Source organism: Grampus griseus, assembly GCF_964374135.1.
Source record: "Grampus griseus genome assembly, chromosome: 1".
NCBI lineage: Eukaryota > Metazoa > Chordata > Mammalia > Artiodactyla > Delphinidae > Grampus > Grampus griseus.
In genome coordinates, this window is record NC_139017.1 from 38,675,337 (window position 1) to 38,692,608 (window position 17,272).

At 36.5% G+C, this 17,272-nt stretch overlaps 1 protein-coding gene across 1 annotated transcript in view; it reads left to right on the plus strand.

Moving 5' to 3' along the window:
- PLA2G4A (phospholipase A2 group IVA) overlaps positions 1–17,272 on the plus strand; it is a 136,411-nt gene that overhangs the window by 100,072 nt on the left and 19,067 nt on the right. Inside the window, exons 12-14 of the mRNA XM_082666782.1 lie at positions 1,423–1,494; positions 6,416–6,658; positions 14,048–14,232. Coding sequence (XP_082522908.1) covers positions 1,423–1,494; positions 6,416–6,658; positions 14,048–14,232 — 500 coding nt within the window. The remainder of the gene's footprint in view (positions 1–1,422; positions 1,495–6,415; positions 6,659–14,047; positions 14,233–17,272) is intronic.

Sequence of the window (17,272 nt, forward strand, 5' to 3'; positions counted from 1 at the left end):
ACTAACTCTTCTCTAAGATGTGAAGAGTTCAGAAAAAAAGAAGAGAAAAAGAACAGAAGTACCACCTCTTATGAGGCTTGCTTCTCTGTGTTCTTCTGTGTTAAATAATCCAGATAAATCCAGGGTTTGCTGCTTTTTCCTTCTAAGGCAGGAAGAGAATAGGACTGAAATAACACATCTGAAGGTGGATGAGACAATGGCTGACGGCCAAGGAAAAGGAGAATGTTTATACTCAATATACTTGAATATTCTTTGTTGTGAGACATCCCCTTTGAGACCAGTGGTTTGGCAGCTTATTTACTTTCTCTGTGTGTCAGACTTAAGGGGAATATTGTGTCCTTGAGAACCACCGGCCAGCAGGATGCGTGTTACCTCAGATTAGGTAAGGGTTTCCAGAAATGAGACGAGAGTGATGACTGAGGGGAATCTGAGGACTCCTGGTGACCCTTTCATCCACTGGCTGACTAAAGTCTACCTCTTAAAGTGGTGTTCAAAGGTGGTGTTTGTTTTGTTTTCCTCTCTTTCAAAGACACACTTTAAGGTAAATTGGAGCATAATATGGGGAAACCAAATGTTATACCTATATTTCTCTCAGTTTAAAAGCCCAAATGGCTCTCTATTACTGAAAGTTATAAATTTGGAGTCAGTTTCTTAGGATTAAAAAAAAAAAATTCTATTGACTAACAGAAGGAAAAAAAGTCACTCTACAGATAAGGATTTCATGTACATGTCCAAAAACATTTTTGATTTTTCTACAAATGTTGATTATAAAATGGTTTGTGTGCTCCATAATTCGGGTACTTTTTACTTGAAAAAAGATAAGTTATGCTATACATAAGATAAAAGATAAGTTATGTTTTACAGATTTATGGTTTCTATTTTAGTTTTTATAACTGCTCTCTTAATATGTTCTGAGGAAGCACAAACTGATACCAAAACAGACATTTCAATAGACAATATTCAGTATTATTAAAATCAAAAGATATATTAGTAGCTTCATTCATTTTGATGAAACAATTTTGTGGCCCCCTTGTAAATTTTGGCTTTACCCTGTACTGACCTTCATAAACATCATTTCAACATATTTAACTGAAGAAAAAAATTTTTGATATAATAAGAATTATATAATCAAGTTATTCTTTCTGTCAGAATTAAGATAAACAAATAAAAATTCTCCCCTTTAAAATCATGTATGAATAATTCTAAACTAATTTTTCATACCCTGAGAAATTTTGCTTTCAAATGAGAAATTTGAAAATACTAGTAAAACTAAGACATTTAGATTTACTAAATTGATCTAGATTTATACAAGTAAATCTAATAGACGTCACTGTGGTTTTGCTACAATTACTTCCTTACAGTAAATTTCATCTTGAGTCTTGACACCTGAGATTCTTCAATTGTTTTGTTTTCTTTCTGCAGAAAATATTACAGCAAAGCATATTGTGAGTAATGATAGCTCGGATAGTGATGATGAATCACAAGAACCCAAAGGTAAGAGAGCTGGAACCTCCTCTGGCAGAAGTGGATTAGGAAAGGACATGAATGTATTGTCTGATTTTCTCACTCAAGATGCTAATGGTAGTCTCTGCTTAAGGCATTGAGTGATAGAATGGTAGCTTTCAATTCAGAGCAAGAATTAATGCCATATACGTAATAAAATATGCAACACAAAAGTTGCATATTTTAAAATATGCAATAATTAAAAGTTATTTCATTTCTTTTAAATACCTCAAAAATATTATCAGTTGAACAGAGAACAAACTGAGATGGTAGAAATACCAAATTCTGTGTTAAGTCTGATTAGAGCACCAGGCTTCTCAACATGGAAATTGTGATTTGGGAACATTTTTACATGGCTTTAATAATTAAAATTTAATCTTTTAAAATCTTATTATTAAGTAACCTGTAGAAAATGATGTTCTCACTCCATTCCTGAGCCTTATCCCATTGCCAACATTCTGTCTTTCAGGAAGGGATCAGTGATGAAGTAGGGTAGAATTACTGAGAAATTTTTGTTTTGTATATTACTTTGTAGTACAAGCGAGTACTTCTACACCTTAACAAGGCAGCTTTTAGCTTTGTGTGGATCATGATAGTCAATGGGGAGTCGGGGAAGAGATAAGGCAAGGATCACGGATATTTGTTGCAGTTGTTATGTGGTAAAATGGAATGATTTGACATTTTGACACAGCCATTGGTACAAATATTCCCAATAGCTCAAAAGCCAAAACAAATAAACAAAAAACAAAGAGAAGATTTTATAACAACTGGGTGAACATGTCCTGTTATAGTTTGAATACAATCATCTAGATTTTAAAAGATATTAAATGCTTTCTTGTCCAAAACCTAAAGAACTCCACCAGCCAAGGTATAGATATTGGAAGAGCCTGTTTAATCTTTGCTGAATCAACACTAAAATTAAAGATCTCTTTTCATAGCTGGGCTGTTATTTTTCAGTTGTTCCGGTCTTTTTTTTTTATTTTATTTTGAATTTCCTTTTAATGAAGGGAGATAGTACAAAGGGGGTAGATAGCATATGCCTAGCATTTCTAGAATTAATTATATATTGATTTGGGGACTATCAAGTAGATGTAATAATGGTTTATCAATTATTAAGTAAATTGCCAAAATGATCAGTACATTTGATCACCTCTGCAGTACTAGCTGGTTTTCTTAAGGATGAGAAGTTCAAGGACCCTCTGAATATGACTGCTTTGGTTTTAGTGCCAGCCTACATTGGAGAATGATATTTAGGATGTTTCTGAGGATTTCTTATTAGCTCTTAATATTCATTTTTTAAAAATAGTCTTTATAGGGCTTCCCTGGTGGCACAATGGTTGAGAGTCCGCCTGCCGATGTAGGGGACACGGGTTCGTGCCCAGGTCCAGGAAGATCCCACATGCCGTGGAGCGGCTAGGCCCGTGAGCCATGGCCGCTGAGCCTGCGCCTCCGGAGCCATGGCCGCTGACCCTGCGCGTCTGGAGCCTGTGCTCTGCAGCGGGAGAGGCCACAACAGTGAGAGGCCCGCGTACCGCAAAAAAAAAAAAAAAAAAGCCTTTATTTATTAGAGTAGTTTTAGACTCACAGCAAAATTGAGCAAAAAGTACAGAGTTCCCATATATTTCCTGCACCCACACACATAGCCTTCACCACTTTCAGCATCTTTTACCAGTGTGGTACATTTATTGCGATCAATGAACCTGTACTGACACATCATTATCACCCGAAGTCCAAGCTTTAGGATTCACTCTTGGTGTTGTATATTCTACAGGTTTTCACAAATGTATAATGACACGTATCTACCTTTATAGTGTCATACAGAGTACTTTCACTGCCCTAAAATCTTCTGTGCTCTATTTATCCCTCTGCTTCCCACCCCCAGCCCCTGGCAACCACGGATTTTCTTACTGTTGCCATCATTTTGCCTTTCTAGAATGTTATATAGTTGGAACCATCAGTGTGTAGCCTTTTCAGATTGGCTTCTTTCACTTAGTAATATGCATTTAAGTTTCCTCCATGTCTTTTTATGGCTTGACAGCTCATTTCTTTTTAGCACTGAATAATATTTCATTGTCTGGATATACCATAGTTTATCTGGTTACCTACTGAAGAATATCTTGGTGGCTTTCAAATTTTGGCAGTTATGAATAATGCTGCTATAAACATCCATGTTCAGATTTTTGTCTGGATATGTTTTCAACTCCTTTGCATAAAAATCAAGAAGCATGATTTCTGTATCGTGTGATCATAAAGTTTTGTAAGAAACTTCCAAACTGTCTTGCAAAGTAATTGTTCCATTTTGTGTTTCCACCAGCAATGTATGAGAGTTCCTGTTGCTCCACATCCTCACCAGCATTCGGTGCTTTCAGTGTTTTGGATTTTGACATTTCTAATAGGTGTGTAGTGTCATCTTGGTGTTTTAATCTGCATTTCCTTGATGACATGTGACATGGAACATCTTTTCATATACTTACTTGCCATCTATATGTCTTCTTTGGTGAGGTGTCTACTAAGGTTTTTTGCCCGTTTTTAAATTGAGATGTTTGTTTTCTTATTGATGAGTTTTAAAAGTTCTTTGTATATTTTGGGTAACAGTCCATTATCAGATGTCTTTTTTTTTTTTTTTTTAATTTTGGGGAGGATGAGCAGTTAACAGTTTTGTTAAACAATGTTTTACTTTGAGCAGAATTCTTTTTTCTTATTATCTTTTTTTTTTAATTGAAGGGTTAATCAATTCTCTTTCTTTTTTGGCCACCCCACACGGCTTGTGGGATCTCAGTTCCTTGACCAGGGATTGAACGTGGGCCATGGCAGTGAAAGCCTGGAATCCTAACTACTAGGCCATCAGGGATCTCCCCAGATGTGTCTTTTGCAAATATTTTCTCCTAGTCTGTGGCTTGTTTTCTCCTTCTCTTGATGCCCCTTCATTTTTAGTCACGTGATTTTGAACAAGGTCTTTAGGCATTTTCAACTTTAGTTTTTTTCAAATCTGTGCTGGCATCATTTTACCTGCTCTCACAGAATTGCTGTAATCATCAAATTAGCAAGTGCATACAAAGGGTTTTAAGTTGTAAAGGGCTAATAAATAGAAATTTACTATTAGAATTTTAGCTAATAAGCAATAGATATGATTTATCTGTTGACTTTTGGGTTCGTCCCACAAATGATGTCATTTCCAAATACATCATAAGGAAAGCAGATCCACTGGTGGTATAGAAGTGGGATAAATTTAATAATAATAATAATAACAACAACAACAGTGATGATGAAGAAGAAGAAGAAAAAGAGGAGGGAGCTCCAAACCTTTGGAAAATAATTAAATGTCTTATTCATATCCTGTGTAACTAAGATTATAAATCATTCATTTTAAAGCCTGATTCATTCTATTGAAAGATTTTCTTTGTTATACTTGGCATGAGAAAAATGTGGGAGTAGAAAAGATTGTATATTTGTTTTTTCATGACTAGGCAATCATCTGGATTGTTTATTGAGAGAAAGGTCCCTCCATTTACTGAGCTCAGTTAAGCTAATCTTTTGAAGATAGAAATCAATATTTAGTTTGGTCTTATGGGTGTTTAGTTACCATTTATTGAAAATTATGAAGTTTGAACATAGATTCTTTTTTTCTTCTCTCCACACACACACACACATACACATATAGATTTATATATGCATATATATTTATATCCAGGGTTCCCAGAAATCTGAACAGAAGGGATTTAGGTAGGGGGGATTGTACTCTACCACACAGTGTTCTTAGATTCGAGTTATGAATGAATAATATTGATGATGAGGATTATGACTCTGCTGCTATTACAACTATTTCTACTACCAACTAGTGTTTGTTGATAATTTAACGTGGGCTTAAATTTTTCTAAGAAACTTACATGAATGCATTAACTTAGTTTATCCTCACAACAACCCTATGAGGTTTACTGATGAGGAAATGAAGACTGAGAAGGGTCAACTAACTAGTAAACAATGGAGAGAGGATTGGAACCAGGGTAGTCTGGTTCTGGAGCCACTGCTCTAAATAACTACACAATGCGGCTTCCCAGTAGTAGTGATGAGTGCATAGATTTTAAGGAAAAATCATTGAAAACGGCTTCTTTTGGAAGATTCCTGAATTTTAACACATTTTAAAACATATGTTTAATTTACAGACTTTTGTTTTTTGTTTTTTGTTTTTGCGGTACGTGGGCCTCTCACTGTTGTGGCCTCTCCCGTTGCGGAGCACAGGCTCCGGACGCGCAGGCTCAGCGGCCATGGCTCACGGGCCTAGCCGCTCCGCGGCATGTGAGATCTTCCCAGACCGGGGAACGAACCCGTGTCCCCTGCATCGGCAGGCAGACTCTCAACCACTGCACCACCAGGGAAGCCCTAATTTACAGACTTTTAAACCCCAAACTTTATAAGCAAGAATGAAATGACCGTTCAGAGGGCAAATATATGTTGAATCCTTCAGTTGTCTGCTCTCAGTCTGCATGATTTCTGGATGTTTATTAAACAGGACAGGGAAGGAAACTTGGGAACGGAAGGGGATTAGCTACTGTGGATATTCCCTCCGTGTGTGTGTGTGTGTGTGTGTGTGTGTGTGTGTGTGTGTGTGTAGCCAGGGAAAAGAAAGAAAAGAATTGGGGAAAGGGAAGAACAGAAGTTTCTCTGGAAATTAAAGAATAGGCCAAGCAACACTGCCAAGAATACAGCCTTTAGACTGACTACCGGTAAACAGTACAGTAAGAATAACTTAAGAACAAAAATGATTAACGGAAATATTTACTATAATTTACACAAATGTTTGTTGAATCAAAAGCTGTGGAGCTTCATCAATAATGTTAACATTCCATTGCCCAAAGATCTTTTTCGTTATGGATTTTTGGAATCTGTATAATGATCTTTTCTTTTTCCTTAGGCACTGAAAATGAAGAAGCAGAAAGGGAATATCAAAATGATAATCAAGCAAGTTGGGTCCAACGTATGATAATGGCCTTGGTGAGTGACTCAGCTTTGTTTAATACCAGAGAAGGACGAGCTGGGAAGGTGCACAACTTCATGCTGGGCTTGAATCTCAATACATCCTATCCGATGTCTCCTTTGAGAGACTTTACCACCCAGGAGTCCTTGGAGGAAGATGAATTGGATGCAGCTGTAGCAGGTAAGTACACAAAATGTAATCCATGGACGCTAATTCAGGAGATCTTTCTTCCTTCTCTGGGGAGGAGCATTTTAATTATTAATAGTAATTAATTTACAATCAAATTTTAAAACATGCATTGAATGTATGAAGGGCTCTGAGTTGTTTTTTTGGAAGAAGAAATACATTGGGCAGGAAATGACATCGTCATGTCAGCATAAACAGTTTTCATTGAAATATTGAGGGGGGCTTTGCTCCCCTCTATATTGGTTCACTCACAGCAAACAGGAAACCCTCTCCCTTGTTTAAGCAAAAGAGGTTTAAAGTAGGTGCTTACGAAATTGTTCCAGGGCTTGGAGGAGCAAGCTCCAGTCTGAGCATCTAGGAATGACTGCAAAAACACTTCAGGATCACCGCAACAAACGCCCCCCACAACGATGCTTGGCAGTAGAAATAGCAGAAACGTAGCCTCTGTCTCATTTCCCCCTTCAGATCTCACGTGGGTGTTTCTCCTTGGCAGAGGATAGGTCTCAGCAGATCCAGAGTTGGGAGGGAATCTGGGACACATGGTCCTCAGCCTCTCTCTCCAGTGCAGAGCAGTAATGTGTGCCCCCTAGGGGTGTAAGTGGAGTTGAGTTCGCCCATCTGCAGTGTCCCTTCCAGTTCTCTGAAAGGTTAGGTAACTTTCTTAAGGCCACTTAAGAACCTCATAAGAACCCACTCACTTTCAGGTGTGTCACTTAACCAAACTCAAGAATACTTGCCTTGATTCTTCAGTTCCATGCATGTTCCAAATTAAAAGGTAAATTTGTCTTGGTGACTAATCACTACATAATTCTCTTTCTTATAATGCACCTAGCATCTTAAATTTTTTCTACTTCTTCATACCATCTTTTTCCCCTTAACCGCCCAAATGTCATTTCTCAATCATTTCTGCCTAAGAACATTGACAGGAGGCTATGAGAATGTAAATAGAAAATTTTCCAAAAAACTTTCTACTACTGTTTAAGGATTCTACCTATAAAAATTAGACGTGGCTTTAGATCTTATTATTGTTTAGGTAATGCTGTTTCTGTTTGTTGCTTGAGCTTAAGGGAAATTGCAGAAACAAAAGTTACCCCTGTTTTTTAAACAACAGGAGTAGAAACTCACTATATTTTGCATTATGTTTGTGGAATCAAAGTCTAGGACATGATTATATACCTGCAATGCAAACCCTTTCATATCAACTATAATAGAAGTCTATTTGTGATAAAGTCAGTGTCTCTTTTTAAATTCATCCAAAATAAAAACACTTGACCATACAATCAGTGATGTTATTTTTTGTGTGTTACTTATGATTTAACTTATTGCTATTACAATACCAATTAAATGTATCTTCTTTAGAAACAGGCTTTATGGATGAATTATGATGGGCTTAAACAAACAAACAAACAAAAAACTCAGCCTTATAGAGCGTTTAGGACTAGAAAGAATCATTAGTTATTTTACTCCATAGAAAAGGAAGATCAAAGAAGATAGCATCATGTTTACCTAGAATTCCTCAACTGAGCTAGAATTAGAACACTTGAATAGGCTTGACATTGCTCAGAAGCCTTTCCCTTCTGCTCACTCTCTTCCTCATAGCCCTTGGTTTTATCAGTCATCGTCTTGCTGATGTAAAAATGGAAGTTTCCTTGTGTGTACTTATTACATCTGTTTTATTTTATTACTTTGATCACAATACCAAGCATAGCTCCTTCTGTGGTTTGCACAGCACAAGTTCTGCACTAGACATTTTAACAGCTTCCTGGTGGTTTTGCAATAGTTTATGTAGATTTGGAGGTGTTAGTGTTGCTTGGAAAAATACAGTGCTCAGTTAAATTTGAATTTCAATTTATAAATATATATATATAAATATATATATATAGAGAGAGAGAGAGAATATAAGTATGCCCTTTATAACATCATTTGGGACATCCTTGTATAAAAATTGTTTGCTATTTATCTGAAATTTAAATTTAACTGGACATCCTACATTTTTATTAGATATATTTGGTACCCTTAGGAAGTCTGCCTCTTTCATTATTCTCAGTGTATGTCAGATTGTTCTTCATTTCCATCTTTCTTCTCTCCTTTGTTCCTTCTTGCACTGCCACAGTATTTACAGAGCTCCTTCAATGTGTGTGGCACTAGGGATCCAGTTGTCCACAAGACATGCAGTACTTGCCTCATGAAGATTAAAATCATTTCATGACCCTTCCTTGAAAATTTGATTCTTGGAGGGACTTATATACTTTATTTAACAATGATAGAAAAGTACAGTAAAACTAAAAGCCAGCAACTCTGATCCTGATGGAACACTGATCCTGATGCAATTGTAAGTCCCCGAGGATGCATGATCTTCATTTGCCCTCTCTCTAGTGCTTGGAGGATAATAGCTGTGCATCACCTTATCTGACTTCTTTATTCGGTGCCTTTTGAAAAAAGAGTCAGAGACAGTTTTCATAAAATGACATGAAGAGATAGAAAATATTAATCATCCTAAAACATGATATTACACAGGTTGAATATTTCTTTTGTTGAGCTATTTTGAAATGTTCTAACCTAAAATTGTTTTAGATTAATGAGCTTCAGAAGGAACTTTAAATATTATTTCTCAGTGTGTATCTCATTAAATTATACTTCAGTCACTTTATATTTATCCGATTGAAAAAACGTATACAGCATATTGACTTTAGTCAAAAATCCAGTTCGGTGAGTGACAAGTTCATTCAGGTTTGTTGCTTATGAACCAACATTGCTAAAAATGACTGCACTTTAGACTGAATATACTGAATTGATTAGTGCTTTTCAGACAAAGCCCTTACGAAAATAGACTCTGTTTATCTCCCTCTGGTTATTTCCAAATTTTAGAATAAAACTATATGTTTGAAATGAAATGTTAAAAGGTTTATCATAAAATATTATCAACGTTGTTCACAAAATCGTCATTAAAACTTTTATTTATTATACAGTTAAAATACCACAATTCAAACATTAATTAAGGTTATTTCTCTTTTATTTTTAGAGATTTTTAAAAATCTTATCTAGATATTGTGTTGGGAAAAATCTTACATTTAGTTTACTAATTTGTTTATATGGATTTTGTTTATACAGATTAAAATTCGAGCATTTTAGAATAATCTCTCAACCTAAAATGAGAAAAAGTTATTGTATTACTTTTGTGCCTATTGCTTCACCTTGCAGACCATCTTTTGAAAACAAGAGAAATAAGATGAAGAAATTTCCCTCATTTTTTTACTTCAAAATAGTTGTATACCTGTGGAAACTAATTCTGGAGAAGCTACTCATTAGTTACATGACTTCTTTCCTGTTTACTTTTGTGTTTATATTATTCACTGTGACATACACCATCTGGAATTAGAAATCAAGACATGAGTTCATTTAGGCCAGAGTTCAAAACACAAACATCCAAATATTTGTACATTATAAATTGAATCTGTGTGATGATTAACTCATTCACAGGTTGGGAAACCATGTAAACTTTAATTTACGGGAGGATGTTCTTTCACAGGGGCATTCATCAAACTTTCTATGACGTTTTAGTAGATATTAATAAATCGGGTTCAAGTTCAAATAAATTTGGAAAAAGTTAACAACTCCATCCCCCTCTTCACAATGCCATGGGATACCCTAATGAGTTTGAGAAATCCTACTTAAAGATGCCTCAAGTATAGTACTTTAAAAGCAGCTTCACTTGCATTTGAATCCCAGCTGTGTCATTTATTAGCTGGACAGTCCTGAGCCATTACTTAGCATAACCTCGGCTAACAACAATCGAAAAGTAGAGTGAAACTAAAAACTAGCAACCTGATCCTGATGGACCCGTAGGTTAGTGAGGAAGCAACAATCTTTAATGTTTACTCCAATGGTTGACTTATAAAATAGAAACAATTGTTACCTATCTTATAGAGTTACTGTCAGAATTAAGTAGCATCTCCACCAAAAAGTACTATTAGTCCAAGGCATAGTAAGGAAAATAGGGAACATGCATTATAATTTGTTATTATTTTAAGTTGTTGAATCTTGTGTTTCTCAAACCTATTCGATCATGGAACTCTTAATTTGCATATAGAATATCTGTTAATATCTTGCAAAACTATTTTTTTTTTACAACACAATTAAGAAACATTGCTTCCTGTCAGTTTATATGGAAGGTTGGAACCATGGTGTTTAGCTACATGCTAGAGCTGGGAATTGGTCCACATGATGATTTTTCTTTCAAATGTAATCTTGGATTTAAAACAGGAAAAAGGAGACTATCAGCTTCATGATGAGAAGGGGGAACTCAAACAGAATAGGAAAGAAATAGTCTGTTTCTGGTTAATCTTTTAGCTAAAATTTAAAGCATCAGTTTATAAAACCAGAGAAAAATATTTGTGAATTATCATTGTACTTTATTATTTTAGGGAAAATCATGTCACTGTAAAAAAAATTCCCATTAATGTGTTTTTAATTTTTTATGCTTAATTGTGATAAAATACACATGTCAATGTGGTTTTCATGATTGATAGATACATGTGTAGATTGCCTCTATACACTGTAGTTATTGCTTTTTTTTTAAGATTTTTTTTTTGATGGACCATTTTTTTAAAGTCTTTATTGAATTTGTTACAACACTGCTTCTGTTCTGTGTTTTGGTTTTTTGGCTGTGAGGCATATGGGATCTTAGCTCCCCTACCAGGGATAGAAACTGCACCCACTGCATTGGAAGGCAAAGTCTTAACCACTGGACCACCAGGGAAATCCCCAGTTATTGTTTTTTAAATTACCCATTTCAAACCCTTTTAGTCTTATGGCTGTGCCACTTTCTGAAGTAACAGTGTGACACTGTGTAGGGTTTAGACTTCCTGGACCTGGCTTGGAAACTTGACTCTCACAGTGTGAAACTGAACCTCTTAGGGCCTCATTTCCTTGTCTTTAAAATGATACTAATAATACCTCCTTTGTCTTCTGAGGAGTTTTCTAAGGATGATAAATCTTATATATGAAATTTCTAATAGATAATAGATACTCAAAATAAAGCTGCTTTTAGGAGAAATAAAAGTACCCAAATATAAATTTCTAGCTTATTAGTAAAATATTTTAAAACTAATATAAGATAAAGATTCATAATTTTTCACCTTTTTAAAAAGCTCACATATGTAATTTTTAAACAATAAAAATTTCAGAGGAATAGATGTTACAGTTGGGTTTGACTATATATATATATATATAATATATATATATTTCAATTTTATAATTCTTAAGTTTCAGGTTCTGTGATAGATAGATATTTAGAATTCTGGCTGGTGGCAAAGTTCATTGTCACTACATAGATACTTGATAAGAAAATAGAATTAACCTGAAGGTAATTATTTAAAGAATGGTATCTCTGCTCTCTCCTTTTTGGCCTAGGCATTCACCCTGGACATAGCAAGACTTTTTTTTTCTTTTTTAACTTGACCTGCCTTTTCATTCAGTTACATGACCTTATTCTTGTCTAACACCCCCATCCCCCATTGTTTCTTGGTTTTCTTTTTTAGCATATTTGTTTTTCATCTAAGACCGTTTTTTCACATCTTCCTACTTTCCTTCAGTACACATCACCTCAGATGTAAACTCTTTTCCACTTTATTTACAAACATCTCTAGTAAATGTTTCTAACATTCCTTTGTTATTCAGTATTTTAGAGATGAGAAATTTGTATAGATATGAGAGAAGAAAACAGTGACTGTTAACTAGAGAAACTTGTAAGGATATTAATGTTTTCTTAAGTAACTAAACCAAAGTCTAATTGAGAACTGTTTCAATTCACATTGAATAAGCGTCCTGGCTAATTGTCTCATTGGTGTTTTAGTTTCAGCTTCTAGTGATGATGAGGACTGTGGATTTTAATCAGACATTAAGAATTTAAAGATTTACTTTCCTCTTTGATCTCTTGTTCTTACAATGTAGTGATAAAATCGACTGTGAGAGAATTATAATCAGCATCATTCTTATTTAGAAATATATGGAGGGAATTAACATGTGATGGGTTTCTATCATGTACTGAACATGTTCCTGGGTAATAGGTATTAACTACATTTTATAGGTGATTTTATAAGCACAGGTTGCTCTGATCCTCTAGTTTTTGTTGTTTCCTCTATGAAAATTGCTCACCAATGGAATTTAAAATCTGGCTCAGAGGTCATAATGCATGTCTAGCATGAGCACCTTCCCTCTATCCTACTGTAATAAACCTCCCTCTTGAGCTTTGCTGCCCTTCTTTCTAACAGAACAAGTGGGAACAGGTGTGAGGACAAGGGGACAGAACAAAATAATTGCATGTCATTTCATTCAGCTCAAATCAATTTAATTCTGATCACATTTCTTTCTCCTAGGAAGAGGATTAGAATCACCACACTTACATGCGAACAGCAACATGTTATCAATATTATTTGTTCATAAAACTAATGATTTCTAGCCCCTGCTTTCCTTCAGATCCCTTGCCATCTCATCCTACTCTCCTCTTAAGTTGTAGCCACACTGTACTTCTTCAAACATACCACTCCTTACTCTGCCTTGGGGCCTTTGCTCTAGTTCTTCCCTCTCCCTGGAAAAAAATACCACCCCCTCCAAATCCTTAGATGGCCAGTTCTCTCCTATGAATCTGGTCTCAAAGTCTTCTCAGAGAGGTCTCTCCTGACTACCTACCTGAAGTTCCTCCTTATCCCATTACCCTCTATTATTTCCTTCATTGCATTTATCACTGCCCGAACCATCTTTTAATATATTTGTTGACTGATTTACCAGCAGTGTGCTCTATTGGAGCAGAGTTTGCATCTCTCTTGTTCAGCACCTGGAGGAGGGCCTGAAGAGTAGCAGACAATGCATGTTTGCTGAATGTGTCAGCTGGATTATTCTCTTAGACTCCCATCACCTAGAGAGATGCTGTGTGGGATCCCTTCAGACTCTGCCACTCCCAAGTTGTGTCATTTTAGAGATGAATTTAATGTATTTCATCCTCCATTTCTAGATATCCTCTATCTCACGTCTGTTCTAAGACTTAAGCAAGATAATGCACGGGGAAATGTTTTTCAACAGTAAAGATCTATGTAATGGGAAGTAATGCTACGACAGGGATCATGGCGCACAGGGTAGAGTTACTACTAGGGCCTGAGCCTTGCTTGCACTTTCCATGTATCATCCCACTTAATCCTCACAGCAGCCTTGTTGATAGAATCTTTTATTCTGATACTACAGAGGAAGAAACCAGAAGTCTCCAAGCCCTGAGGGCCTAACCATAGGGAATTCATCTCACACGTTTACATAACAAATACTTTTAATATCCTAAATAATGTTAAATGATTGTTTAATTCCTTCTTTTCTTTTCTATCCTTTTTAAAGATCCTGATGAATTTGAACGGATATATGAGCCTCTGGATGTCAAAAGTAAAAAGATTCATGTGGTGGACAGTGGCCTCACATTTAACCTGCCATACCCCTTGATCCTGAGACCTCAAAGAGGAGTTGATCTCATCATCTCCTTTGACTTTTCTGCAAGGCCAAGTGACTCCAGTCCTCCCTTCAAGGTAAGGAGAATTTATGTCGCATTCCATTGTCTGCCACATTCTTTTGCATTGCCTTGTAGCTACCTTAGTCCTCCCAATTTCTTATCCCTTTAGCCTATTTTCTACATTATTTTCAGTAATATTTCCAAAACACAGATGTGATTCAGTCTCTTCCCTGCTTAAAAAAACTCTTAAATGACTTCCCATGACCCTTGTTCAAGTTCATAGTCCTGAGCAGGACAAGAATGAGGCACCATATCTAAAGTTCATGAAGAAAATTAGGCTGAAATTTGGGAGTTAGCAGGTGAAAGGTAAGTAAAATGGTGCACGGGGAGTGTATACTATGAGAAGAGAAGAGGACGTAAAATAGTATCTTGATGATCCAACAATAATATCAGGGGAAAAGGACAAAAACCAAGGAAATGTGCAGTGTTATAAAACCAAGTCAAGATATTTAACAACAGGAAGTCTTCGGTGAAAAGCAGTTTCAATAGGGTTGAGAGGGCAGAAGTCATACTGCAGTAATTGGAGGGTTAAGCGGAAGTTAAGAAAATGGAGACAATTCTATAAACTGTCCAGGGAAGAAGGAGATGGACTATATCTGCAAGAGGATGTGGAGAATAAGAAAATGGTGTGTGTGGAGGGGTGCGTCGGAGGTACTTCGAGTGTGTTCAAATGTTTCGATGGTTAGGACTCATGAATGAAGAAATGTTATTGGAGAATGGACAGATGACATACATGATAGAGTTACACCCCTGGGAAGGTTACAGGGGTAGGGAGTGGAAGGGAGATACAAAAATACAGGTGGAGAGGAGTCTGGAAATGTCCGTATTGGGACAAAAGAGAAGGGGGGAAATTATGGCTGTGGATGGAGGTTAGCTGTTAGGCACTGAGAAGGGAAGATGGGAAAGTACTCACCTGATAACTTCTAACTTTTAGAATAATTAGGAGTCAGCATTATCTTTTGAGGGTGAGAGAATGGAGGAATTGGAGTCTCCCTATATGAAGAAACGAGGAAAAGTTCTGACTAGGGCAATGTAGAAGGATTGCTGGGCAGCACTCAAGTGAGACCACGAATGTTATTTGTTCCTTTTGCCTCAAACTTTCTTTAGATGCAGCTCACATGTTACCTTTCTTGACCTCCACAGGTATAGTTTTAGTACAAAGGACTTAGTCAATTCTTCTAACACAGCGATTTTCATGTTCTACTGTCCATATTTGTTTACATCATATTGCTTCCACTGTCTGTGAACTCCCTGGGAACTAGAACACTCATTGTGTGTGTGTGTGTGTGTGTGTGTGTGTGTGTGTGTGTGTGTGTGTGTGTGTGTGTGTGTGTGTGTGTGTGTGTGTGTGTGTTTTAATCATTTGGTTCTAATTGCTTTGTAAGTGCTAGCCCAAATTATGAGTATGTAGGACAGTTTTTGTGGGTGAATGAATGAAGTGCTGTAATAGATATAAAGTTATTGTTCCCATTTCATAGATTAAGAAATGGAAACTCACAGAAATTAAGTGAAATAGTTCATGATCTCCCAGCCAGGAAGAGTCAGTGATAACCCAGGTCCTCGGACATCTGTTTTCCTTTATATTGTACATGATTAAACTGTTCTTAAGACTAATAATGGTTATAACTCTTTAATATATATATAAACCTCATATTTTATTTTTATTTGTTTATTTTTTAAAAATTTTTTGGCCATGCCGCAGGGCATGTGGGATCTTAGTTCCCTGACCAGTGATCAAACCCACGCTCCCTGCAGTGGAAGTGCAGTCTTAACCACTGAATGGCCAGGGGAAGTCCCCTAAACCTCATATTTTAAAAGTGCTTTCATAGTTTACCTTTTTTGAGGCAGTTAGTGGTATTCAGACAAAGAAACAAGGATTGATGAGATAAGAAATCTCATCACATCAACAAATTAAATAAGATAATGGGTGAAAAGAGCATAGCTCAGGATCTGGCTAGGAAAGTGGTAGTTAAGAAGTAGTCAAGTTGGACCAAATTCTAAGGCTCCAGAATGAAAATGTAATGTTCTTCTCTTTTCACTAGCTGCCTCCTTTGTACACCCCTGCGCTGTGTGCTCTGTGCTGTGCACAGCAGTTAATGGTAACACATAGTTTTTTTTTTATAACTATGTAATATCTTTGTTTATTTTTAAAATTTATTTTTATTTATTTATTTTATTTTTGGCTGCATTGGGTCTTTGTTGAGCGCGGGCTTCCTCTAGTTGCAGCTAGCAGGGGCTACTCTTCATTGCGGTGCACAGGCTTCTCATTGCAGTGGCTTCTCTTGTTGCAGAGCACGGGCTCTAGGTGCGCAGTCGTCAGTAGTTGTGGCACGAGGGCTCAGTAGTTGTGGCTCACAGGCTGTAGAGCGCAGGCTCAGTAGTTGTGTTGCATGGGCCTAGTTGCTCCGCAGCATGTGGGAATCTTCCCGGACCAGGGCTCGAACCTGTTTCCCCTGCATTGGCAGGCGGATTCTTAACCACTGAGCCACCAAGGAAGCCCAAAATATGGTTCTTGATCTTGATAAAATTTTAGCTTTTGGTAGGGGGGAAGACTTTTATACATGAAGTCATTTGGAAGGAAGTTAAGTAACTTATTGTTACATAGTTACTTGGGTTTATATAACTAGGTGTATTCTAGGAGATCCATACAAAAATAGATTGGTGTGTCCTGGAGTAGATGAACAGGGAAATAAATGAAATAGGATGAAAATGGCACAGAAATGGCAATGAGCACATCTGAGGAGTGATCTGATTAGAGTGATAGATATTACACTCCCGTTAGGAATTTACAGTTGGATGATAGCCAACAGACAATCAATGAAGCGTTTCCAGCAGACAACTGACTTCATGAAATTGGAATTTTAGCATGATTAATATGATAATGGAAAGTAGGATGAATTGGAGGATGGAGAACAAGAGATTAAAATTAAGAGAGATTTACTGTAATGCAAGCATAGGACAGTGCAGTACTGAACCAGGGCAGGTGACTGTGAAAAACCAAGAGCAGGATTTGATGACCCATGAGCAGCAATGGCAGGTTCGTTTCAATGGATGAC